We start from the raw sequence: 26,626 nt of genomic DNA on the forward strand, positions 1-26,626 counted from the left end.
GCAGTAAGGTGCTGGAAAATCTTAAAAATGACCCTTAAAAGTGCTTGAAAAGTGCTTGAATTTGACCTTGAAAAATGTGTACGAACCCTGCCCCTTAGTTTTGTTGTTTCAGTGAACAGACATTGAATCAGATATCTTTATGTTTCACTGTGTTTTTAAGGGGGAGTTGGCTCCATTGGGAATCTGTGCTACTGACTGGTAGTTACCACACTGTGGCCAAATGTTGACAGATTGTGTTTTCCTTTCGAGTAAATTCTTGTTTATCGATCATTTCGGACCCGTGGCGTGCCTTCTCCTCGGTACTTAAGCGATGATGATGTTGTTGCCATTTGGAGGATTACTGCGGGGATTATCACCACGCGTGGCGTCCAGGATCTCTGCGGTAAACTCATCATGAAGGCCAGTCACAGCGGGGCTGGGTGTGGTGATCCTGATGTGGGTGTACTTGGAATACTGTGCTGTTCAGCTGCTTAAGCGTCACCGGCGACTGGCAGACAAATCTCTCCAACATTGTCTGAAGAAGCTGAGGGTCCATGTCATGTAACGTGTTACCGATAATGTGAGAAAAAATATCAAAATATAAATAAATAAAAGAGCAAGTAACGGAGCAGTATAGGGAGGAGGTCGGGGATGGACGATTGGGTCAGACAAGTGCAGGAGGCCGGTGTGAAACCACAAGTCAAGTCCTTTAACTTACTAATGCACTGAAGTAACGCCACAGACATAACGTAACTGTATTTATGGATTTAACAAAGTTATTTTAACCCAAACCGTGACGCTTTCCTTAACCTAACCAAGTAGTTTTAGTGACTAAATCTAAGCAAAGTGCAAGAGTGCGATGAAAGCCTGGCGCGCGGGGTTACATGGCGTTTTGGGAGACGGTCACAGTCAACCTGTTCGGTCGTTTGGGAGGATGTGTAAGGAATAAGGGGAACGACAAACGTCTGCCAGCAGGTGTGTCCCATACCTGCAATGTACTGTATATATCACTTCATGCTGCAGTGCTTTAACGTTGCACTTTGATATAGCTGGCCGACTCACAGGAGACATATTTAGCATGATCAAACTTGTGCGGCAGAGGCCAGGATATCCTGCCTTCAAGCATCTGTCAAGCTCCAAAAAATCCTGGGTCCTAAAAGTCCCATAATGCACCTCATTAGCCTTCTTCGAGGGCCGATGCGGATCTCAGATGCTTTCAGAGTGCTGTAGTGAACTCTCTGAGAGTTCATTTGTGCCAAAGAAGGCAAAGCGTGAATGTTTCTCCTCTTGACAAGTACACTGATGATTTAATTACAGTCAATTATCGCGGACACAAATCATAGATTTCCGGAAATATCCTTTAATTACTGCGTTCCCTGTTTCATTCACAATATTTAGGTGATCAGAATCACACAGGCACATCTTTATTTGGGAAAATTTTTCAGTTTTAGCTTTGTGTGTAACATTGTTGTGACCAAAACATCACGCAGTATAAACAGAGTTGTTACACATGAACGTATCACAGTTTTGTCAGGACTTTCATAAACGTGTGTGATGGCAGGGATGTTTTTTTTCTCTTTTTGTTTTGCGTCGCCGCGGCGGTTGTGCAGCGCTCATTAGTTTGTCAGATAACGCGCTCCCTGCGGGGATGTGGCGGCCGCCTCCTGCATTGCTAAGTGAAGCGCTGACAGCTGTGACATCAAATCACTGTTTGAGAGCGTAACTCATCGCTACGACATTGTGTCATCATAAAAAGGAGGCCATACCTGCTAGTGTCGGTGCGGCAAGCTCTCGCACGGTGACAGCCAGCTGCACAGCTCTGCAGCATGAAAGGGGGAAGGTGGCAGGTGGAGGCTGAGGGATCTGTGGCGTCGAGAGAAGGTGAGAGGAGAATGAGAGGTATGAAGCTCAGGGAAAAGGAGGAGAACATGTGGGAGGGCAGAGGGGAGTCTGAGGTATCACATGGTGCCCGGAGGGGGGGAGACGAGTGGCAAAGGGAAGAAAGGAAAGAAAAGTGCACTGGTGAAATGTGAAGGGGTTAAAGCAGAGAGCACAGAGGGAGGAGAAGTCTGTGGTAGGTTTAAAAAAAAAAAAACATATTTAAAACAAACCATATATAGAATTAATATTCTGTCCATTTTCACGTTCAGATGCAAAAAGGGTAGGGCCGACTTATCCCCGGCTTAGGCAGGGATTCAAAAAGGAGCTGGCATTACTTTCATTCCCCCAAAAACCATCCAGACGGCTGCAACGCGTTTTGTTTCCATAATTTCTATTAAACCTTCACTTTGGCAGGAATATTTCCACTGCGACTCAAAAATCTCCTCTCACAAAAGAGTCCTGGCTGGAGGACAGCAGCACAGAAATGTCCGCATGAAGAAACGAGCAACTAACTTAAAAAACAAACGGCGTCAAATTTCACACTATTGGAACAAGCACCTGACTTAAAGGAGGCAGATTCTGCTCGTTTTCAGGTTCATCATTTCATTTTTGGGTTACTACCATAATAGTTTTCCTCATGTATTTCCCCCTCCATCTGAAACGCTCTCTTTTAGCTCCCGTCTCTATTTAAGCCCCATAATCTTGCACACTTATCAAGTAATCAAGCAACGCATGCAATGTCATACACTGTTGCCTCTGACTAGCTTGAGTCAGCAGTCTGCTGTGTGTGTGTGTGTGTTTTGACTTCTTGATCAATTTAATGTTTCAAGAAAACTTAGGTTTAATATCGATCTCACCTCCTTTTCACCATTTTATTGCCTCTTAAACTTTCCATTGTGTCTGAACTTGGGAAATCTGCCTTGAGGTTTTTTGTTCACCAACCACACGGAATTATTGACAAAAGAAATTCTCAAGATCAACACTCTCACGACCGTTGTGGTTATCGAAAAAAATAAAATAAATACGAATGGCTCAAACGCAAGATGGATGAAAAACGCAAGGTGAGTTTTAACAATGTAAGCTGAAGTCCTAAAAGAAAAATCAAAGGCAGGCCACAGAAGGCCAAGCAATTAAACTGATGAAAAAAGAAAAAGGCTGGGGAAAATCCCCCCCAAAAAACTAAAACTGAATGAAGTACAAAGCAGGATGAAGACACAATAAAAACCAGGAACAGCTGGACTGACAGAGAGAGGGACAAAGACTCAAGCACAAAAACGCAAATGAACGAATAAAACATTGGCATACGCAAAAAAAAAGGCGGGAAAAAGACAAAGGCAGGAAGAAGGATATAATCTACAAAATAAAACAGGAAATGAAAACAACACTTTACCTCTGAGTGCATTTGTTTTCACTGAGCGCGGCTCTTCTGCAACGTTTATCTCCGTCAGTCTACATCTTGACATTGTGATGTCTATTTTTGCGGCACTAAAAGAAAAAGACGTGACAAAATGGGGGAATTTTCCTCCAGCAAAACCACGAGCTCCTCGGAGGAACAACTGAGACTCGCAAGTAAGATGTGGGCTCGTGCATGTATGTTCTGCAGCTTGCGTTTGACACGTGACTTCCAAAGTGAGCCACTTTGTATGAAGTCAGCAGAGTGATTTTGACAAGGCTGAGTCTGAAGCGCTGCCTGTGCGGTCTGTCTTCTTTTTTTCTGCGTTACAGGAAAAGCATGCGGCTGACTTGTGTGAATTGCTGCAGAAGCACCGGGGGGTCGGAGGCAATAGTATACCCTCAGGGTGCTCTGGAGACTTTCCCCCATCGTTTGAGCAGGACCCACGCTGAGCTCATTCAGCTGACTCAAATACTGGCCGAAGTTTTGAAGTCAAGGAAATGACTCTTGCTGACTGAATATTTCTTATATATTTCTATATACTTTGGCTGCACAGCTTGCTGGTTATGTCACAGGTGAAGTCAAAATCATTAGTCTCTGCGGAGGAATCTGCAGCACCGTGATGATTTAATAGACCTGGACAGCCAAACTCATCTGCAGTCGTTGCCCTCAAGAAAAAAAAACTTCTGGTTTCTTCTGTATAATTCCCTTTTTCCCCCCACATCTCTCTTCCTCTCTCGGCGCCCACAGATCTCCATTGAAACATATTGTTGTCTTGTGCAACAGTTGTGTTCCCACATTCTGCACATTGCAGGTGGTTTAATAATGAAGCTTGACAGATAAAGCAATGTATGCACAGACAAATCGGAGTCTTCATCATAACGGCTGATCCACATCCAGCCAAACAGATTTGAAGGCAGACCAGCTCTCCTCCAAAGCCAGCAGAGGATTTCACTGCAAATTGATGCGGTGCCTTTTACAATGTCCCTGCCTGAGTACTGATAGAGCCCTAATAAATCAAGGCAATCACAAGGAGATATGGGAAAGACTTTGCAGTAAATCCCCCTGGGATCATAAATGTACAGCTTCCAAAAGCGTCCGTCCACACTACCCGTCCTCTCTCCGTTTCGTGCTGTTTGTCTTCTTATTACTTTTTTTCTTTTTGTTGTTCTTCTTTTTGGCGCCGTCTACTTCCCTTCACAGACTCCCGTGTCGACATGGATTCCATCGTCATTTCAAAATCGCACGAGTGCTGATGTGCACCGTCACTTTGAATGTTCATCGTTTTTTTTTTTCTGGATGATTGTGCCAAATTGGAATGGAACAAATGGAACACGGCGACAGTTAAATCATTCACAGAACGAGGAGGAGAGTGCGCTGTTGTTGCGGCCCTCCACAGCCACTTGTTGGATTTGCCATTTCACTATGACGCCGTAGTCGACACGACAGACTTAATCAATCCTTTATTGATGCATGCGGTGGAAATTCATTTGAAATTCTCTGCATTTGACTCAAGCGTGAGGAGAAGTGGGCCGCCACCGTGCAGCATTCAGGGACCAACTTCTAAGCCAGTGTCTTGCAAACATGCACAGAACGGGATTCAAACTCAGGACAACAGTGCAGACCGCAACCACCACCCTGCCTTGATAGAGCAAGATGCCACTTTTTTAGGCCTCTGCACAACACTGACTGTTTTTTTGTTGTTTTTTTAAACTTGGATTGGATCAAATTGGATGAATACCACCTGATTAAAGCTTTCACTAACACTGACCAGGACCCAATTATCCATAAAGAGATGTGCCATGTCATGGCCGGGGTCTCCAATGCTTTCTCTCCTAAAAGCTGCTCAATTATAACGGCTTGCACCGGTGCCCAGGAGAGAATCAGCTGGCACAGAAGACGTGCAGTGCAGCTCAGACTGAGGTTCAGCTCTCGATGTTCAGATTGGACTGTTCTCTCCACTGTTGGCACTGGAATACTGAGCATGCTAGCTTGCCCTCCTACGTGTAATCTGTGTTACAGAGAAGCGAGTGTTCTCGATAGAGTTTCAGTCCTGAAAAGAAATATAGAAAGTTAAGGAGGGGATACACTTTGTATGAATACATAGAAGTGTTTGGTATTTTCTTAACTCCACCAAGGAGGTCGTTTTTTCTCCCTTGTCCTTCTGTTTGGTTCATGGTTAGTTTGTTGGTTGGTTGGTTGGTTGGTTGGTTGGTTTGTCAGCAGGATTACACAAAAACTACTTAAACGATTACCTGAAAACTTGGATGGAGGTTGGGTCTTGGCCAAGAATGGACCCTATTAACTTGTGGTTTGGATCTGGATAAACGATGGACTCTTGGTGAAAAAAAAACAGGTGTACTCAGGTGCCTGGTATCTATGAGAACAATCTGATGCAGAGCCAAAACAAAAATCTGGATCTAGCTTATTTAAATATGTTTAATATGGTATTGGATTAGGCATGAGCGATTCAATTAAAGGGGAGTGTTGAACATTGGCGGAGTTATGCGACTGACAGACAGCAAATCTGCAACTGTTTTTAATCGTTTAAAAGTCATTTTTCAAGGACAATGGTGACAAAGTTCTCTTGTTATAGAACCCAAATACACTTCCATGTTGTGACGGTTACTTGTCACAGTTTCCTCACCTTTTTTATCTGATGCCTAAGTCGGATCAAACACTGATGGATGGGCTCCATACCGAAAGGACCCCGAGCCGTTCGAGTGAATTACGGTGATATGCACACCACTTCTCACTTCCCATGATATCTGGGCCTCGAGCGAATCTCGCTGGTAAAAAAAAAAATAAATAAAAAAAAGCCAGCTGGAGTCTTGCACACACTATTTTTATAAATAAATTGTCCCTTTAGGTCACAGAGCTCCCCTGAGCGCCATCCCTTTATGGAGATGACCCGTGCCTGCTGAAATATCCCCGACACTTTTAGCACGTCTAGTCTTCCGCTGTGAATCACCGGAGTCAGCGTTTACCAGAACGTCCTGCTCTGGGGCCAACTGCCAAGTACATTTATCACCGTATCGATGATATTGTGGGTTCCTGTAAGTGGTGAACGCAGGTGCTTCCGTCCTCTGTGTCTCAAAGCCCAGAGGTGCAACAACCGCGCTGCTGCGTTATTTAAAGATGTAATAGAATGTGTTTTTCCTGTCAAATGAGAACCTTTTTTTGGGGGGGTTTTTACACTTGAAGCTAAAGGTGTTGCGGTTCATGGGTTGACCAGCAGGTGGAGGAAGGTTTTCATGGACTTCTTCTCCCCTCCAGCCCCCACACCCGAGTCCCTCCTCTGCCTGCCTCATGCTGCCCCTGATGAGAGGAGTTCCAGCACAAACTTCATTCCACTCCACAGAGGGGGAACACATGTTGGAGGCTTTGCAGAGGGAGTCAAGCAGAGCTCTCACACTGGACTTCTTTTCTGGTTCTTGGATTACTTCTCTCAAGCCAGGGTCTTCATGTCTTCAGAGCACATGAACGTAAAGGTGTAAATAAGACTGTAACTGCTCGCAGACATGGATGCATCCTTTGCTGTGGCCCTCCTGCTCACCCTTCACCTGCACCGCCACCTCCTCGTCCGGGCCGCGATGGACTCCTGCTACGATGAGGAGGAGGGCGCCTCGAGCCGCTGCATGCCCAAATTCGAGAACCTCTCCTTCAACCGCACGGTGGTGGCGTCCAACGTGTGCGGCTCCCCGCCCGAGGACTACTGCATGCAGACGGGCTCGACGCGCTCGTGCCACCGCTGTGACGCGTCGGACCCGGAGCGGAGCCACAACACCAGCCTCCTGACAGACTTCCACAGGAGCGAGGAGAACACGTGGTGGCAGAGCCAGTCCATGTACTACGGCATCCAGCACCCCAATTCTGTCAACCTCACCCTCCACCTGGGTAAGAGCACAGCAGCACGTCCACGGCTCAGCCTGACCCCCAGAATTCCTTGGTTTGACTTTCCTCAACTCGTGCAGGGGAGGAAGGTGGAGGGATCTGGGTCAAGCATGTCCACGCTGAGGATTCAGTTATTGGTTTCTGTTCCCATAACGCTGCATATAATTTCCTGTTTTATTTTAAAGTGCTTGAAAGCTTTTCATGTGAGCTGCGTCTGCCGTATCCCTGAGTAGAATATGGATATCGGTTAGAGCTTTAATGTATTAAGAGGCTTCTGATGGGATTTCGCAGAGAGTTTCGCAAAGTTTGCCCGCCTCACACCAGTTGAGCGTAAGAGTTTACAGACTTTCGCTTTCCTTCTCTGGGCAACTTTCCTTTGTGTGCTCTCCGGCAGTTAATTGATTGGCAAATCTCTAACACAAAACAGCTGCGCTCGACAACACGAGTTGTGTTGCTCAGTCGCAGCGCTGGCTGTCTTAATAAAAAACAATTTGGCTCAGACATGGCTTAGACTTGGAGGGTTTTGTGAACGCGGAGCCACAAGGGCATGTCTGAGAATTTTGGTTGGATTTAAAGTGAGTTTGAGGCGAACACACAGAGATGCATCTGATATGCCCGGACAGCAACTGAGTTACAGCCCAGCGCTGGCCCACGGTTACTCTCGCTCAGCCCACATGGAGGGGCATTGGTGATGAACCCGCCCGAGTCTGGCTGTGCACTGTGCAACACACAGCCGTAACTCAAGTTGATGAGGCTTATTTTGTGGTGTAATTTGGGTGAGAAGTCGACTAGGACGCAACCACAACACACAGCCGGCGTAGAAACATGTCTCCGGCATGATTCGGGCCAGATGATGCCCCACAAATCATCCCTTTTATGTCACTCTGTCAGCAGTTCACACCGGAAAATCGAAGTTGGTCTTCTGCAACGGGCTCAATGTAGTGTTTAATGTGAACTCATTTCCTAACAACGACACTATGTATTGAAAACGTGAAGGAAACATGCATGTAACGCTGCGAAGATGCAGAAACAAGTGACGGTGGCTGAGACAGTTTGTTTTTGAAGCTGTTATTTGAGGGTCAAAAAGTTATATAATATGTTTAATGCAGGTAATAAGCAGCTAATAGACAGAAAGGGCAGAAAAGTCCTGGGTTTGTCAGGAATAAGACTGTGATTAGCAGAGGAGGACCAACTGAAGGTAGCCGAGGCATTAACATGAACTGCATCTGGAATTCAAAAGAGACACTTACATCAAGGGGAAGTAACTTCCATTAACCTCCCAGCCAGAGTCCTTTTTTTTTTTTTTTCTTTTCTTTTTGCATAGCCAGGGACTTGGTCAGCAGATCTACTGTCACTTGATATTATGCTAATTTTCCCCTACACGAAACTTTTTTCACAAAACTTTTTGGATCCCCTCAGAAACGCATCTGAAGCTGGAAGTTGAAAGTTTTGGAAATGTGGTCGAACACCTGAAGTTCTGAACGTTATTGTCAAAATTTAACAACATTAGATTAGACCAGCCGTTGAGAAAGACTCTTTGTTCCGCACTGCTTCACAGGAGACATATTAAGCACACCTCCAGGTTCATTATTTTATTTTACAGCTACTTTTAGAAAAGGTTTACATTCGTTTAACGCTCTGTTTTCGCTCCTGTCTCTTTAAGGGCCTCCGAATATCCGCTTCCCTCTGATTGGTCAGCTCACACATGCCCTGAGTCATAACTGCTTACAAAAACACCAGAGCAGTTGTGCTTAATTAATACTTACACGCAAAACTAACCACTGTGCATACATTAGTGTGATATCACAGCGTAACAGACTTAAAGGCGGGACTACTGACGAGGCGTTTAAGGAGCAGTGTTTTCTGTGGGGGAGAGGAGCTTCTGTTGCTGTGGACTTTGACCTTCTAGACATTCGAGACCTTTTACATGCACCTATAAATACTTATATAAAACATGAAAGCACAAGTCTTCTTTAATTGAGTCATCATATGGTACAATAAAAAGCACAAATGCATTGTTGAGTGAAACTCAGATCTAGAATAACGATGCAATTATGTGAGAAGGAGAGCGTAATGGGTAAAAGAAGAGGATTCATAATGGCAGTATCTTCTGGCATGAGGTGAAATGAGCCCAACTCTTAAAGACAGTTTAATGGTAGTGCAAATTATTTCTTTTACTTCTCAGACGCCAGTTCAATGTGGACATCTTTTTTCTTTTTGTTCAGCTTTTGTAAAAAGCCCAAAGTTACTTATGTGCAAGTTAAATATCTGGGTCAGCCGTCTGGTGGTTAGGACGAGGATGGATTTGCAGCCGGGCAGAGCGAGTGAAATCAGGTAGAATCAGGCTCAGACAGAGTGAAATGTGGAAGCCGTAAACTTGAATAATTAAACCTCGCTTGATTTGCGCCGGGCTCGGAGAGGAGAACCCGGTCCAAAAGCAAAGCTTCGCAAACCATCCACCGCTTCTTACCACTGCTGCTTCATTCCGGCGTTGCTCACACGAGTGTCGAGGATTACCTCCTTCACGCATTCTTCTCCTTTCATGAATGCATTTGACTCTTTTTTTTTTTTTTTTTTGTGCACTGTGTACATATTTGCATTTGAAGACATTCCTCATTTCGCCAAATTTTATGGGCGCAGCTTGAGCCATTAGCATCATTATCCCATTACCATGCTGCGGAAAAACTGCTGAAATAACTAACGGAGCACATTTGTCACTTTAACTGAATTAAACTGCGGCGATTAATGTTACAAAGCACTAATACAAATCTTTCTATGAAATTACCTTCCCCACTTCCATTTATTTTGCTGGGATGTGTGTGTGTGTGTGTGTGTAGCAGAGGGTATCAGCATGTACACAATTTGGGGAACTTGAAGAATATGGCTCCAGGCCGCCCTTTATTATTGAACTAAATTAAAACCACATCAATTCTACTCAAAATTAATATATTTTTTTGGAGAGAACACCTTTTGATAAATTGAACCTAATCACAGAGGTTGGAAGCAGCACTTCCTGTTATGTTTAATCAGCCCTCTCTTTGTTTTTTTTTTACTCTCCTCTGGCTCTGCACATGACAAACAGCCTCGTCCCCTCCGAAAAAACTGAATATATTACAGAATCAAGAGAAGTCACCGGTGATTTCCCTGCATCGTGCCACGGGCAGGTTGCGAACGAGCCAGAGAACTCGAAACAAATGGACTCGCACAGCCAAATGATTGCTCTTCCGTTTAATTTTGAAACAGTAGTTTGACATTTTTGGGGAGCGACACCTCTCGTGTCCGTCCATCGGATATGAAGCGGAAGAACGGCTCGCTTAGCTTAGCGGAAAGACCGGAAAGAAGGTGAAAACACCAGATTAAACAGCCCGTAAAGCTCACCAACATGTTTAAAACGTTGCTTCTTGCCGCCATCATGCCGCTGTCAGGTAAGCACTGAAGTATCGGGAAGTCACATTTCGACAGACGGATATGTGATCGGCATCGCTCGTCTAATTTAATTCTTGCAAAGGAAGGTTATTTCTCCAAAATGTCAAACTACTCCCAAGTCTTGGAAACTAAAATAAACTGACTGTATTCAAAACGAACGCTCTGTACCAAATTATTGAGAAACTTCTGCTCAGTGTCGAAGTAGTGAATTAAACTTCCAGCGAGTTTTAAACTTGCTAAGCTGTGAAAAAATTCAACGCAGTGAGAATGAAAATGTGGGGTGAAAAAGACAGTGAACTGTTGACCTGGTGTTAAAAATTAGAAGGTAAAAAAAATCTGTAACCGTGAGGTAGAACGGTGAACGGTTCCGTGTTGTGCAGACGAGATGTGTAGACTCCAACCTTTCCCTCTCTGTGCAGGATAAGTGGCTGAAAATTGGTGTGTGGATGGATATTTAGAAGAGAAATGTTGACCCCTTTCCAGCCACGACTGGTAAGAAAACGGTGAGCTTGTTAGCGAACTCTTCCATCAATCATTCAGAGTTGCCTCCCTGGCCACCCGGAGAGGGTTGACTCTCCTTTTTTAGCTCTATTTTTGGCTTTCCACCAAATCCTGTGGGAAATATACCTAGCTGCTAAATGCTAAATGCTACATCATGTTTACCAGCTGCCATTTAAGAGGCATACTGGGGGGGAGGGGGGGGTGGGGTTAGCTAAAAACAGCTGCTTGCCGTGACCAAAAACAACAGTCTGAGCATCCTGTGAGTGAACAGAAAAAACATTTCAAACAGACAATGTAAACAGTCTCAATTCAATACAGATGCCTCGACGTGACCGTAAGACAAACGGACCGGCTATTTCCAAATGGGGCCCCGGTAGTAAAGTTGTAAAGGTTTGTAGCTGAAGTCAGCTTTGCGTTACCAGCCCAGAATCCAGAATCACAAGTTTGCCTCGGGGTGGCTTCACACTCTGATCCGACCCCCCGCTGCCCTCAGACCCTCAGTTCAGATAAGAAAACCCTTTTATCTGGGGGGGGGGAAAAAAGGAAGAAACCTCAAGAGAATCACCTTTAACTTCATCCTCTTTGTATATGCGTGCATGTGTGCGTGCGTGCGTGTGTGTTTGGACTCCCAGCAATCAATCAGCGAAGACAGCTCCCGTTTGAAACTAGAAATCTTCTTGACAGGTCACATTTTCCGCCTCTTCCTCCGTAGGTGGAGAGCGGGCGCTCCGCGTCGAAAAGCTCGCCTTCAAAGAAACAAGAAGACAAGGGAACGAAATGATGACACAAGTTGGAAATGTCAGCGCTTTGACCGTACGGGAACCGTCGTATCACGTGCTCGGAGACCAAGAAGCGCCTCCCGTCAAATGGAGAATATCGATTTCCAATAGCGAGCAGATGTCTGGCTGTGTTTTGAGGCTTTGTTGTTTATAATCTCCGGCTATTTCTATTTCCTCGGGAAAGGCGCCAATGCTGCTGCTGCTGCTGCTGCTGCTGCAGAGGTATGTCCTGTGTTGTCTGGAGGGTTTGTTATTCTTCAGACGATCCCAACACCCACAAGTCTGTCCGCCTCAGACTAAATTGACCTTTGCCCCCTTTCGGCCCGTCTCCCAAACATGTGTTTCTTCCTCGCTCGATGCCTCGGATTAGTCTAACATTCTCGAAAGAAAGGGGGGGGGGGGGAATTGTGTTTTTATAGCAGAATTTTATGCAACTGAACATCCCCTAAATTTTGAATGTGTGGCATCCCTTTGTTCCGTGCGAAAGCGCTGTGATCCATCTGGGCCGCCGGCGGGGGGTGTCCTCGACATTACTGTTTTCTTTCGCCTCTCCAAACAAAGCGAGCTCTCTCTGAGGGGAATTCAGGCAAACGCAGGGAGGATAAACACAGCGGTAGGATGTAGGGACGCATGCTGCAGCCAGGTCAGAGCGGGTCTGCGGAAGAGTAGAAAGAGTCGGGGAGGAGGGGGGGGGAAGGAGAGAGTCGGGCTGCTTCGAGGGGAGTAAACAAAACATAATGAGGAAGGGAGGGAGGAAAAAAAAAAAAAAAAAAAAAAAGAGAGCGCGGGGCGGTTTGCTGGTGAGGAATCGGGGTCAGGTTTTTCCCACAAAAAGCCTTGAGAAACACACACACACGTAGATTCAAACGGCACACATTGATGTCCGCAGCTGGTTCTCATTCGGCGCAGTCAGAACAGACCGACATCCTGTCTCAGATGTAAAACAATTGCGAAAGTCTGCCACGGTTGGCACGGCGCTCTCACGGCCAGATTATTGGCGCGCACACGAGATGCCGCTCTTCTGTTCCCTTTCACTCTCGAGACTTTTTGCGACGCAGCGTGATCAGAAGATAAACCCACTCATCTGCGTGTTTGCCGATCGCAAAAGAAAAAAACAAAACCTCGGAGTGAGTAGATTGTAAACACTGAGTCTGCAGCACTTGTGGTGAGTTTAGTCTCGCCGTCTCTCGGAGCAGCTGTGTTAAGGTTTGACACCGGTGACTCAGAGCGGGTCAGACTGCTGCTCCTCTGCTAGCTCCCGGCCCTTTTACCCTTAAACTTGTCCAAATAGTCCTTTTTTTTTTTTTATGAGTGTGTCTGTGCGCGATGTGAGCAGCTGTGGTTTCATTTGCGATGTCACACGACGCTGGACGGGCCCTGTAAAGTCACGACAGGCTGGTTTTTTTACTCGCTTTTCCAAACTTAATTCTCGGTGCTACAAGAGGCATCGCTCGGTGAACAGAGAGAGACTTCCTCTTCAAATTGAGCTCAAAGTCCAAAGTGTGAACTCTAATCACGAGGTGGATATTCTCTATAGACGTGTTTTCGCTGTACGCTCCTGTGCTGGCTTAAAAGCTAAGAAACCCCGTCTGTTGTTCCCGTTTAAACTCTGCTGAATATACAGCGCACTCCTGAAAGAGGATGAGTCATTAAACATAACACGCATAAGAACCATACAAATATCCTTTGCAATTAGTCTGCGCTTCATCACGGGGGATATCCAACAAATGTTTCATGTTCTGCCTCTTTTTATGTTTTTGCCTCAGTCCCCGCGGGGCTGGGCTCACCTCACGCGGGGAGTAAATGAAAGCTAAATGATCTTAGTTCTCCTACAGGAAAGATACCATTAGAGAACGCTGCGGAGGCAAGAGACGGCGATGCCGAGCTCCGACTTGGCGGGGAAAAAGCAACAGATGTCATTATGGCTGCAGCCTCGGATGGCATCCCTCTATGAACGCGCCGAGCGGCTGAGACTTAGTATCTAATGATGTAGAAAAAAATCCCCATGAGTGCAATGAAGAAGCCTGTTAAGAGACTTTCTCCACGTTACCTCTCACTCCTGTTCCCGATGCGACTTCAGCTTGCGTCTGCCCAGTTAATCCCCCCGTAAAGCTGCACAACATTTGGCAGATCCGTGATGTTTATTCATATGCAGGAAGTGTAACTCCGCAAAGTGTCCCCGATATGGCCTCCGAGATTATTGTTTGAAGTGTCCACACTGGGTAAACAACGGGAGGAAGCGACGCGGCTCCATCGCGGCGTTTGTTTAGCGATCGGGCGAGAAGATGGCCGCTTTCTCACGAGAAAAACAAATCAGAACGGACGACTTCCCCGCTCCAGCATTTTGCACTCTGGGAAAAGAAAAAAGGCACGCATTAATTCGAGTGTGCAATATGCAAAAAAAAACTTTTTCCCTCTCTTTTAATTAAACATGTACCTGGGAGACTCATCCCTCCACTTATTATGCACCTTCAAAAATTACTTCTCAGACGTTTCTACAGTCACAATGCAACACCAATTACCGCGCAACCCAGTCGAATCTGCTAAATCCCCCAACGCCAACTCGAACGGAAATCTGGGTATATCTCCCTCGTTTGCTTCGGATCTTTCCAGACGCAGAGATTGTCCTCCGAAAAACCCGTTTCTTCCTTCCTTCGCAGATTGAAAAGTTGAAATCGCTGCTTTAGGGGGAATTTGTACAAACCTCCAACACTCTTTCTCTTCTCCCAAACGGCTGATGCGCCACTAAAACTTCACCTCAGATCTGTAGAAATCAATCAATAGGTTTAATTCCACGCCACGCTCGCCCGCCTCCCCCCGACACCCATTAACGTTTTTGCATGTTCGACCGATCACTTCTTTATTGATCTGATGTGCTGCTTTCCTGTCGCACATCACATGTTGCGTCAGACCGCATCCTCCACCCCATCGATCGGATGTTTTTGAAACCACAGATATGTCCCAACGCTAACTTTCCTTAGGTATAGTGCTCAATCTTGTGTTGCGACTACGTTGCGCTTACGGTCCGGTTAAGGTTCAGGCTAAAGAAACACGAGGTTAGGGTTAGGAAAACATCCTGCTGTGGCTTACGATACGTTTCTTTTTTGTTCATATCGTACGAGCACTGCTGGAAATTGTCCCGAGCAGTGGTGGAGTCGGGATGTTTGAAGGGCGAGGAAAACAATACTGGCACCAGGGGCGGTTCTAGGGGGGGCCAACAGGGGCCAGTGCCCCTGTAACTCTGAGTCCGGACCCCCCTGTGGCCCCCCCTGACAGGGAGTCTGCATCACTAATACAATGACAGATTTCTTGCAATGATTTTGAACTGAAAGGAAAGACAGAAATAAAGTGTATCAGCAGTTTACTATCCAATCAAAATTGTTGAAATTGTAAACACTGTTTTAACCCTTGACTGAATGAGGGATTTGTCTTTTTTTTTCCTGGGTTGTCTGTGCCCCCCAACCAAAAAAGCCGACCCCAACCTGGCCCCCCTATTAAAACTGGTCTCGAACTGCCACTGACTGGCGCCCAGACAGTTGTGGTACATTTATGAGAAATGGAGGGCACCCTATAGGGGAATTCATCATGTTTTAATCCAAAACATCCAGTGGTTTCACACTTACATTGGTTGAAACTCCCTCGCTATCCTCTCCCTCCTGATATGAAAGTCAGGTCGTGAACACTTAATGTCACCGTATCGGGAAAAAAAATGCCAATTAAGTATGCCTGACACCTACACATGTGAGCCTGTCTTCTGGTGACTCTGGAGGCATTCTAACCACAGATGTGACAATACCAGCTTTTCCCCGTTCTACGTTTTTTGTTTGCCCTCATTGGCCCGTTCTGTCCCACAGTTAATAAAAGGCCGTCTGTTTCCCTTTGACCTATGTTTCACTTCTGGAGCCCATTATGATGTGGATAATGAGAGAATAATCCCGGGTATTCTTCTACTCCTGCAGGAATGACATTCATTTACCCCGCGTAGGGGAAATTAAGTCTATCCCCCATTGTTTTCCTTCTTTCTATAATGCAATTATGTCCCTTTTTTTTTTTCTTTGCTCCTGGGCCTTCAACTATCACCTCCCCCCCCCCCTCCCCATATTTGTCTCTTACATAAGCAGCCGTGATCTAACTGTGGAGCTACAATGGATCTCGTCTTAACAGTAATTCTTTCAGTGACTCCATTCAAAGCTAATCATATCTGTCCTCCACAGGGAAGGCTTTCGAGATAACCTATATACGATTGAAATTCTACACCAGTCGGCCGGAGAGCTTCGCCATCTACAAGCGCACAGAGCAGGACGGGCCCTGGTTGCCTTACCAGTACTACAGCGCCTCGTGTGCGAAGACCTACGGCAAGGACCCCAAGGCTTACATCCGCCCGGGAGACGACGAGAGGACGGCCCTGTGCACGGACGAGTTCAGCGACATCTCTCCGCTCACTGGAGGAAACGTGGCTTTCTCCACCCTGGAGGGACGGCCCAGCGCTTACAACTTCGACCAGAGCCTGGTGCTGCAGGTGAGGCCGTGTATTTGTTGTGTACTGCGGGTGAATTTTTCCGGAGCGCGTTCCCTTTCTGTTCACGTATTTCGGTTCACGCGGCTCCACTTTCATCCGTCACCGGGAAAGGTTTTGCGAATAAATCACGTCTACCTGGAAAGCAGTCACAAACTTCATCTAATAACAGATTGTGCAGATTTGACTGTTGCAAGGGAGAAACAACTTTCCATTCCATGAATTCATGCAGAGCCAGTATCTTTTATCAATGTTTTACTTGGAAATCATTTAACTGTTAACTTCTTTTTAACGCCTCTTGTCTGCTCCTTTTTCATGGATTTGTTTTATACTATTATTTGGATTGTTGTGTCGTTTAAACCCAGCACAAACAGGCTTCCTAGACACAATTATTTAAAGGAAGGGACCAGAATCCGGAGGAGCAACGCACGCCCCGAATGATGCTTAAATAATAAACCATTTTGACAGTTTTTCCAAGGAAAAAAGGAAACAAAAGCAGCCAATTTATAAGCAACAAAACTTAATAAAAAATGTCATTACGTGTCTGTCAGTGCACCAAAACACTTGTTGATTGTGAGGAGACGTTTAATATTCAATTCAGAACTCATCAAAATGAGGACAAAACAGAAGGATTCATTGTCGACATTCCAATCGGCAGACTAAGCGTTTCTGCAAAACTACATTTCTTTAAGTCGCGACTTTCCGTTTGTTTGGGTTGAATTGTCTTACTTCTCTCTTTGCACGATGCTCTGCTGATTCTCCGGTTAGGTTTAGGCACCAAACGCCACTTGGTTAGGTTCAGGAGAGCTTTGTGGTTTGGCTTAAAACGCCAGTTTTCTCGGCCGGATAGGGATAGTTCAGCTTCCTGAGATAAATAGCTGGTTTTGGTCCCCTTCTTTTGCAACTGAAACACCTGGAAACATCTCCTGATGGTGCGACTCGGTCTCCAGTTGCCGTTTGGCAGCCTCGTTGGGTGTAACAGCTCCACTGCCCTCCACCTCCTGCTGCGACACATGGCTAATAATAATAATAATAATAATAAAACTAATAGTACGCATGTAAACCTTGGATATTACTGCGGTTGCTGAAATGTTAACTACTCACATAATATCCTGGCAACTGGGCTCTTCTCAACTCCACCTAATTTGCACAATTCACACAACCTGTTTTCCTCCTGAATATTTGATGTTGGATCCGGCTGGCGCTGACCATCCTGATGCAGCGGACGTGTCTGAGTTTGACAATGCATCCGACGGGGAAAAAAAAAGGGGTAATTTTTTCCCTCTTAAACCCAAAGGCTGCTCTCATCGCACAGATAGCATGTTAGCACCTCGAGCGTCGACCGCATCATCAAACACTTTTACGCAAACAAACAAGCAAAAACCGTAGCTGTGCACATATGCAGCGTGCCTCCGAGCCATTTTATTTTCAAAGCATGCTGAAGGGAATCTGACGTTATGTTTAGTTCTGATTAACATTGATGAAGCTGTGAGGAGGCTGTGCTGAATTAATGGCAGCCTCTTGAGAGGGAGCGTGGCAGGGGTGGGCACAGTAAAGCGTGGCTAAAAATGAGTAAATAAGGCACTTAATGCAGCCGCTCCCTTTTCTCTTTGATGGGGCCGTGAGCATCCCGCATACTGCAATCTGCCCATGCATGCGCTCTGCGTCGCCACATTACTGGAAAAAAAAAAAAAAAACTTCTTCTGGCTTCTTCTTGTTAGTTGTTGCTGTGTGTGTGTGTGTGTGTGTGTGTTTGTGTGAATAACTTCCAGATCTCAGCATGACGTACTGTCACCTGTCGAGGAGCAAACAATGCAGTAAAAACATAACCTTGTCACAATAAATTAAGTGTGATGGGTAATTACAGCGTCTTCTGAGGGAGGATATATACCACATACAGTAAGAATATCTCCATTCAGCCCACTCACCAGAATACAATTTATGGCAGTTAACGGTTTGTAAATGTCCACATTTGTATGTGTCACATGTGCCATGTTGACATTTCATCAATATGTGCCTTATCACACTCCCATGACAGGTTTTTTGACCTGACTTTCATATCGGGAAGTGGAGGGGATGCTGGTGAAGTCAGTATTTGCAGGTTGTGACACCATGAAGATATTATTAAGGACACCTCTGCTAGCAATCTCCCGCTGTGTTTGTCATGATTGCAGCAGGTATTTTAAACCCGAGACATGACTTTCTGCTAATCTTAACCTCACCAGAGCATGAGCACAGCGTCGCCATGACATAAAATTGAAAATTGCACCTTTTGAAAAAAAGGCACACACTGCATCATAAAGACAGGTAAAGTTTAAATGTATCTTTGGTTTGCCGACAAGTACATCGCAAACATTCATTCTAGGGATGGGTCGCTCCTTTTCTACACAGATGAAACGTTTTTTCGTGTGGCAGGAAAAAGTCGATCAGGATGTGAAACTGAAGCTCCAGAGAGAAGTGATGATCGAGGCGTACGTCACTCGCCAGCGGATTATTTATTCATCTATTTCAAAAAATGTATTCTGAGACAGTAAAATAATTTCATGAATTGATTTTTAGAGATGACGCAATTGCATGAGGTCAACGGAAAGTTCACCCCAGACCAGCTCAAATTAAAAACGGCCGGAGACGAGACTGGAGGGTCGCGATGACAGAAAGAACGGATGTTTTTCTGATGAGGTCTGAGATCAACCAGAGGATGAGCAGGCTGAACACAAATACACAGACATATCCCTTTAAAAAAAACACAGCTGGTGCAATCCCAGCTAATGAACAACAGTCGGTACATGAAGGAACAACAAGCAGTTTCATCTTCTGTCTGAATGCACCTGAAGGCATCATCGTCCAAACACATCTCCTAGATGTTAAGTTTAAAAGTTACGTATGGATGAACTGAGTGAAGGACACCAGACACCAGATCCAGCATGTGATCAGAATCAGGAAACATAAGGCCAAAAACTGGAGACAGCTCACGGTGTCGGTCAAAGGGATATTCCAGTGTAAATTTAATCCATGGCCTAACACACCGTGAAACTGTGGGGCATCTAACTTCCGCTAGCTTAGCTGGATTTCTACTGAAAAGCTGACTAAATTTACCACTCTTCTGCAGCAGCTTCCTGTTGACGGGAAGTCCCGACGAGTCGATTACCGAGTGCAGTAGAGTTCCGCGGCTCATGGATGAAAATGTATGATTATGACTCCATGGAAAAGCAATCAAAGTTCATATGTGTCTTACCTGCCAGTTTATAACAGTTATAATCGAGAGCGGACAGGGAAAAGAACGGAATTGAGCATTTCTAACCGCACTCGGTAATCGTCGCGTCAGGACTTCCCCGACCCGGAAGCTGATGGAGGAGAGTTGAAATCTGTTTTTAGCTTCACAATAGAAATCCAGCTAAGCTAGCGGAGGTTAGATGCCCCGGACTATGTGCTGAGACCCTATTTGTACTGTTGCTGAAGTTTGGTGCTGTTCTGAGCATTATTTGTGGCTTTTTGGTGGCGGTTTATATTTGGATCCATTTACTGCAGTGTATTGTTGTCGTGCGGTCGTTTCTGAGGTTGATAAAACTCCGTAAATTAGCGGTGTGCTAACTTGATCTCTCGAGAGGGAGTCTAACACAGTTTCACAGTGATTTAGACCATGGATTAAACTTACACCGGAATATCTCTTTAAGTACTGAGAGTCATAAAGTACTCTTGTTTTGTGCTGTGGAGTTTTTTAATAATTAAACGAGACCCAAATCTTTCCCCAACCTCAAACACTCCAGTGCCTAAACAAAACCATTTTACGACCATAAAGAAGTTAAACAACCTGCAGAACCGTTTCCATGAGTTAATTCACAACATTTTCTTCGTAATGTTTATAAAATCTTCTAGTGATTAGAGGGTTTCATCATCCAGTTACCGCCTGCTGATTCCATGAATTGCAGTGTTTCCACGTTGCCATCACTTGAAAAAAGCAGAGGCAACAGCAGTGATTTAAACGTCCCCCAGCAGGAGCAAATGTGATTTTGCAACCTCCATAACCTGACTGACTGTAGCCCTCCAGTGTTCTCACTCTGAATTTTGCTTCTTCTTGCTCTGCAGCTAACAGCTAACCGCTAAAAAAAAAAAAAATCCCGCCATGCAGCGAACATGAATCTTCAACAATAATCTCCAGGGACTATCATGATTAGTCCACACTCTCTCGCCCCTTCCTGCCACGAGCAAAACGTCCCTTAAGACAATTATTATGACAACGTGTTCTTCTTCCTGCGTGTGACCTTTCTCCTGAAATGTGAGGTAAAAAAAAACTGCAGAAATAGGATCTGGCAATGGGAGACTAGCACCTCTGTAAAAGGAAGCTGTCCTCCTCCACATCATTAAATAGGAAGAGTAAGGCTGTCTTCATGTGGAGGGGGGATGTGCAGCGTAACCCTGAAGAACCATAACCGGCTCTCAAGAAAAAGGAAGCCATCTTCCGAAAAAATGCAATAAAGCAACAATGAGGGATTTTTTATTTTTTTTTCCGGAGAATGTGCGTCGCTCAGCCTATACTTGCAGTGTATAACTGTTATAAATCAATTTTAAAGAGGATTTAGCTATAGCGCAACCGAATCCCAATATTTCTCCCTTGATGTTTTTCAAACTCGGCCGTGAAATATGTTGTGTTTCAAATCTCTGAATGCGACGTTCAGTGAAAAACTGCTGAAGCAAGCGAGAGCCCGACTCTGAGAAATTGCTTTTTGTCCGCCAGCGCTGGTATATTTGAATTTCCTTTTTCTTTTTTCTTTTTTTTTCTTTTTTTTTTTATTCATGCCCTTAAATGAAATTGTAAATAAAAAAAACGTCTGGATGCAAAAGGTTAGATTTGAACTAGAGTTGCGGCATGACGAATAAAAGCTGACTTTGACAGAAATATGAAGAACATCTGCTGAATCTAATAGCTTGTTCCTGATGGGGATGTTTAACCCCGTCGTGCATGGACTGATATTTGGAAGCCATCTGTTTTTTTTTGGCCTTGTTTGATCGCACAACTTGAAGAGTGACGGGAAATGGCGGGATGAGAGAGACGAGGGATGCCATGCAGCTGCCTGGGCGCTGATACTTAAACGCTGGGAAGACATCAGGAATTCAAAATGACTATAATGTCCTCGCTCCATAGTGTGAGGCTATTAAACAGCAATGCTAATTTATCTTCAGATTTTATCCACATATAGGCCCAGTAGAACATTATATCCTCATGTATGAATTTTCACTTCCTGTCTTTGTCTTTTTCCCGCCCGCTTTTCTGCGCACTCTTCTCTTTCATCTGTTCAGTATCCCTTTTGTTTTTAAGCCTGTGTTTTCCCCTTTGTTCTCTGTCAATTTCACTTTTTCCTTTCTGTTTTTTCCTCTGGTCCTCCTCGCATTGTGCCCCGTGTGCCTCGTGTCCTCCTGGTTTGCACTTTGTTTGGTTTTGCTCTTGCTTTTTGTTCCCACTACCAGGCTCTTTTGTTGCCTTTGTTGTTACGAACACAGCTTTAGTTCATTAACGCTCACTTTTTGTTGCGTCGTCCTGCCTCCCTCTTTCATTTGGTTCCTTGCCTTTCTTCTGCAAATCGTAACACGTTGGTGCATAAGGACCACTGGAGTGGAAACAGGAAGAAAGGTGTACGAGAAAAATATTCAAATCTGGAATTAAGTATTGGTGTTTTAATTGAAAAATACTCTTAAAGCGAAACTCTCGCCAAAAAGCAACCGAGGCTTTATTTGGGATTGAATACGAGTCAAACCTTCGTGTAAAAGCATAATTGCGACGAAAGAGGCACTTTTAAGATTTTACCGTAGTTTCGGTTTTGGGCACGTTAATTTTGAACGGAAGAGCTAGGGGCACGACACGCTAGCATCAGAACACTAAAAAGGCTCGACACAACATGAAACTTTGTTCGTAGCATGACCAAATTCAAAATTAACGTGCCCAAAACCGAAACTACGGTAAATCTTAAAATTGCCTCTTTTGTCGCAATTATGCTTTTACACGAAGGTTTGACTCATATTCAATCCCAAATAAAGCCTCGGTTGCTTTTTGGCGAGAGTTTGGCTTTAAGATGTCTGGCTTTCTAAGAAAAAAAGTCTTAGTCACTCCTTTACCACTTTTCATACCGCTGAGGCACATTTGCGTCACTCCGCTAAGTTAGCACCGTGATTTTTCACTTATCTCAGAGTGAAAACAACCACTGGAAAAAACATATTACTATGTGATTTCATTAATAATGCATGAAAGGGTTAATTGGCACTCCTAAACTCCCCTAAGATGATTTTAAGAGCAAACCAGCGTGACGCAGCTGAGGAACCCTTCGGGCTACATATGGTATCTCTGCCTGCACACATACCTAAAACCTCCCCCCTGCCACACACACACACACACACATTCACACCCTAACACACACATGCTTTCTCTGCCGGATGCTGTCTCCTCATAAAAAAACAGCCCTTTCATCAGCCACAGCACTCTGGATGCGTGACATCTCTGCAACCTCCTACAGAGTAGAAAGAGGCTTGCCATCCTCCAGAGTGATCCCATTTTGAACTGGGGGGGGGGGGAGATGGAGGACAGACAGCAGTGGTGGAGCCACATCAGCTCTCAAGCAGGCGCTAAGCTGCCACCGAGCAGTCGGATAAAGGCGTTTTTTTTCCTCCTCGTCTCTGCTGTGCGAGGGTCCCAGTGCATCTACAACAAGTGAAAAATAGAAAAAATATGCGTTTCATTTCTATTGGATTAGCGTTTAGCGTCGGGATGGGTCGGGGCACACTGAGCGTCAGGCTGCCGACAGACTCCTGCGTGAAAGAGAGAGAAATCTGCACGCAGGATTTGGCTCTTAAACTGAAAAGTCCAGAACTTCTATCTGTCTTTCTAGGACGACAAAGAGAGAAGAGTGAATGACGAAAAAACACATTTGAGAGGCTTAGAAAACAGCCGCTTAACCGAGAGTCGGGAAAAAAAAACCACCTCTGCAGAAGTTTCCACCGGCAGCGGGATGTTGTGCTTTGTCATTGTTTGACCGTTTCTATGAGTTTTAAAGTGCTTACAAGAAAAGGTAGCCGCAGCCTGGTTTTCTAGTTCAGAGATGATTTAACTGTCCCATTCTGATTAATCCCTTCACACCGGCTTTCTACCGCCGCGCTATTTCGGCCTCCCTATCCATCTGTTATATAACTCCGGACTCGGGCGGGCTGCTGGGACGATAGCGAGCTGGAGTCTGGGTTTGTAGGACGCACAGGATTGTGAACCCAGTGTCCTGAAATTTCTGTAGAGTGAGCTAGTTGCGTTTTTTCGGCCGGAAATGCAGCCGGCTCGGTGTGTGAAAAAGGGCGAGAAATGCCTCTTCTCACCGTGAAAGGATTATGTGGGATTAAAGAATTAAGGGACTAAGAATTTATAGGAAGGAGGCGCAGGTAGGAACAGGTAGTCTGAGAGTCGAGCGTGTAGTCGTAGGAAGAAAAAAAGGGCATTGTGGTCACGATGTCGGACACGTGCGTTCGTCTCTAATGACCAGGGTTCAGTCGCAAGCAGTGATGTGCACAAGGGGGGGGGCCCCCCTCGTGGCCCAATTGTTGAAAAACGCGCGCTAAAGTGCCCTCCTGAGAGCCAAAACGCACGCTAAAGTGCCCTCCTGAGAGCCAAAACGCGCGCTAAAGTGCCCTCCTGAGAGCCAAAACGCGCGCTAAAGTGCCCTCCTGAGAGCCAAAACGTGCGCTAAAGTGCCCTCCTGAGAGCCAATACGCGCGCTAAAGTGCCCTCCTGAGAGCCAAAAAAGCATGCTAAAGTGCCCTCCTGAGAGCCAAAAAAGCATGTCAAAGTGCCCTCTTGATTGGCAAAACACACTAAACTGCCCCCTTGGCTGGTTAAAACATGATAAACTGCCCTCTTGGGAGCCAAAACACGCGCTAAAGTGCCCTCTTGGGAGCCAAAACACGCGCTTAAGTGCCCGTCTTTTCGCCCCTGCCCTTCAAAAAGTCTGCGCACGCCACTGGTCGCAAGAAGAAGAAGAAGAAGAAGAGAAAATGTATACTCAAAGATCACTCTCTGGCTAAATATATACGCAGAGATCTTACCTGGACCTAACCCGCGTCGCTCATTAACGGAAGTTGTTTCTCTTGCTCTCCGTTCCCCAGATGAAAGGCTCAATTTGTGCTGCCGTCACATAATTCTGCGGAGGCGGCGTGTGATTCGAGTCTTTCGTCCACAACACACTGAATTCATCCAAATGCAGTCTGTACGAGGGAAGGTGTGAGAGGAGGACATGTATGATTGTAGGCAGCTCGAGGGAGGAATTGTACAATTTCAACATCTTTATTTGTTACTGTGTTGTGTGAGGTCTTATCACAGCCTGCGTGTGTTGTGAAATAATGCAACTTTTTATTTGAATATGCTATTAATGATCTGTATAAGTTGTTTAGCCATATGCGGCTGAACTACTTATATGGTTCCTTAAACCTGCATTCTGTCTAACGGCCAGCAGGGGGCGACTCTGCTGATTTCATAAAAAGAGGTCCCATCGTATGAAGGCTCCAGTTCTTATTTGATTTATTACCTCAGTAAGCAGTTTCCTTTAGGTTTTATGATCTCTATCACTGGTTCTTCTTCTTCACAGAGCGTGACGTCCATTCTATTGGATCGTTATTAATTATGGTCCCGTTTAAAGTAAAGTAGACGTTGAGGCAGGGTATACTTTAGGGCCTGGCTACTTTATGATTCACAAGCAGCTGCCACACGAGTCATCGGGTCCAATCAGCATAGTTTCCACCTCCGCTCTGTCAGCTCCGGTTCTTTTATACATTGTCAGGATATTTGGCGCACACTCGAGCTACGATCGCATTTTTCTGTCCGAACCCGACCGAGTCCGAGAGAACTGTATCCGAGCCTGACCTGACACGACCAGAATCTGGACAGCAATTCTGAATTTTTGTTTGAATCGCACAAAAACTAATTATTGGATCCCAAGTGGACGACCGCCAAACCACGCGGTACATCGAAAACTGATTATTCACACTACACAAGCGGTCAGCTGGCTGGTAACATATCTTCAGATTGGTAGCACATTTTAAAACCAAGTATAAACTGGGTCAGAACACTCTGTTCTGAGTTCTATACTTCTTTCTCATCTTACTTGTTGAGCTAAGTATTTAGTTTGTCCTAAACCACGTCCCTTATTGAAGCACACGCTCTTCTTTTTCGGGCCGAGGGGCGACGCTGTTCCTATAAACAAACACTCGTATGGTTCAGTCTACTGAACCGGCTTTGTTTTTTACACTTCAAAGGACTCCGAAAGTCTTCAGTTTGTTTGTCTGGGAGAGTTTGATTCCCACATGTGTCCGTCCGGCTTGTCCCTGTCTCTCCTTGTCCAGGTCAGCAGCATCACAGCTTTCCACCCGGGATGGGGAATAGCAACAGGCACTTTTGATTTCGGTGTCGGTTCCTCGGCCTGCTGTTCTGTGTATGTGGGACCACTGTGACCAGCTGGATGGAAAAATCAATCAATTAATGCATTAGTCAGTGTGTGGGAACAGCTCCACAGTGTTCAGTCCTGTAATAAAAAAAACATAGCTAGGTTTGCAGCCACATGTCAGTCTGTAGCTGATTTGATTCTCTTCTATATTTCTACAGCTTGGAAAGACTTTAATTTGGGGGTTAAACGTCATATAAATACAACATCTAAATCATTTTATCAGCAAGTTTTCCCCCGAGGTAAACATTTTAAGTATGATTACGTGACCTACCCCCATTAAGTACTGAATTATTTATCTTCTGTGTACAAAGTCATCAGGATCACCATCAAAACTCTTTCAGATTGCAGATTTCCAGATGCAAAAAAAAACTGCTGTTGCACATTAAATACTTATGAAGAGAGAAAAAGATAATTTGCAACCTCTGGGAAATTATATTAAAGGTACACGATGGAATGCATGTATTTAAAAAGCCTTCGTCATCTTGATGGGTCCACTGCTTCAGATTTAAAGGGTCACTCCTGCAATTTTTACACATTAGAGTGTGTTTATAGATCTTGGGGAGTAACCACTGAAGTGAAAAAAAAGCCTTTTATTGATCCAGAGGAAGCTATGTGTAATCTGATTAATTGCCTCCAGTGATGTAACCCAGTGGCAAAGTTGCATTGTGGGTAATGTAGGCAGAAAAGGCAACATCTCTGGTTCTGCTGTATCGGTTTTGATCTATGGTTTTTAAACTGTCAATTGAAAATAATTTGTATGTCCTCGGGTGGCAATTTAAGGAAATAA

At 45.1% G+C, this 26,626-nt stretch overlaps 1 protein-coding gene across 1 annotated transcript in view; it reads left to right on the forward strand.

Moving 5' to 3' along the window:
- Nucleotides 1-6,564: 6,564 nt before the first annotated feature.
- lamc3 (laminin, gamma 3) overlaps nt 6,565-26,626 on the forward strand; it is a 124,892-nt gene continuing 104,830 nt past the window's right edge. The window contains exons 1-2 of the mRNA XM_030436552.1: nt 6,565-7,150; nt 16,068-16,372. Of these exons, the coding sequence (XP_030292412.1) occupies nt 6,775-7,150; nt 16,068-16,372 (681 nt within the window). The 5' untranslated portion in view covers nt 6,565-6,774. The remainder of the gene's footprint in view (nt 7,151-16,067; nt 16,373-26,626) is intronic.

The sequence above is a fragment of the Sparus aurata genome, chromosome 12 (assembly GCF_900880675.1).
Source record: "Sparus aurata chromosome 12, fSpaAur1.1, whole genome shotgun sequence".
Classification (NCBI taxonomy): Eukaryota; Metazoa; Chordata; class Actinopteri; order Spariformes; family Sparidae; genus Sparus; species Sparus aurata.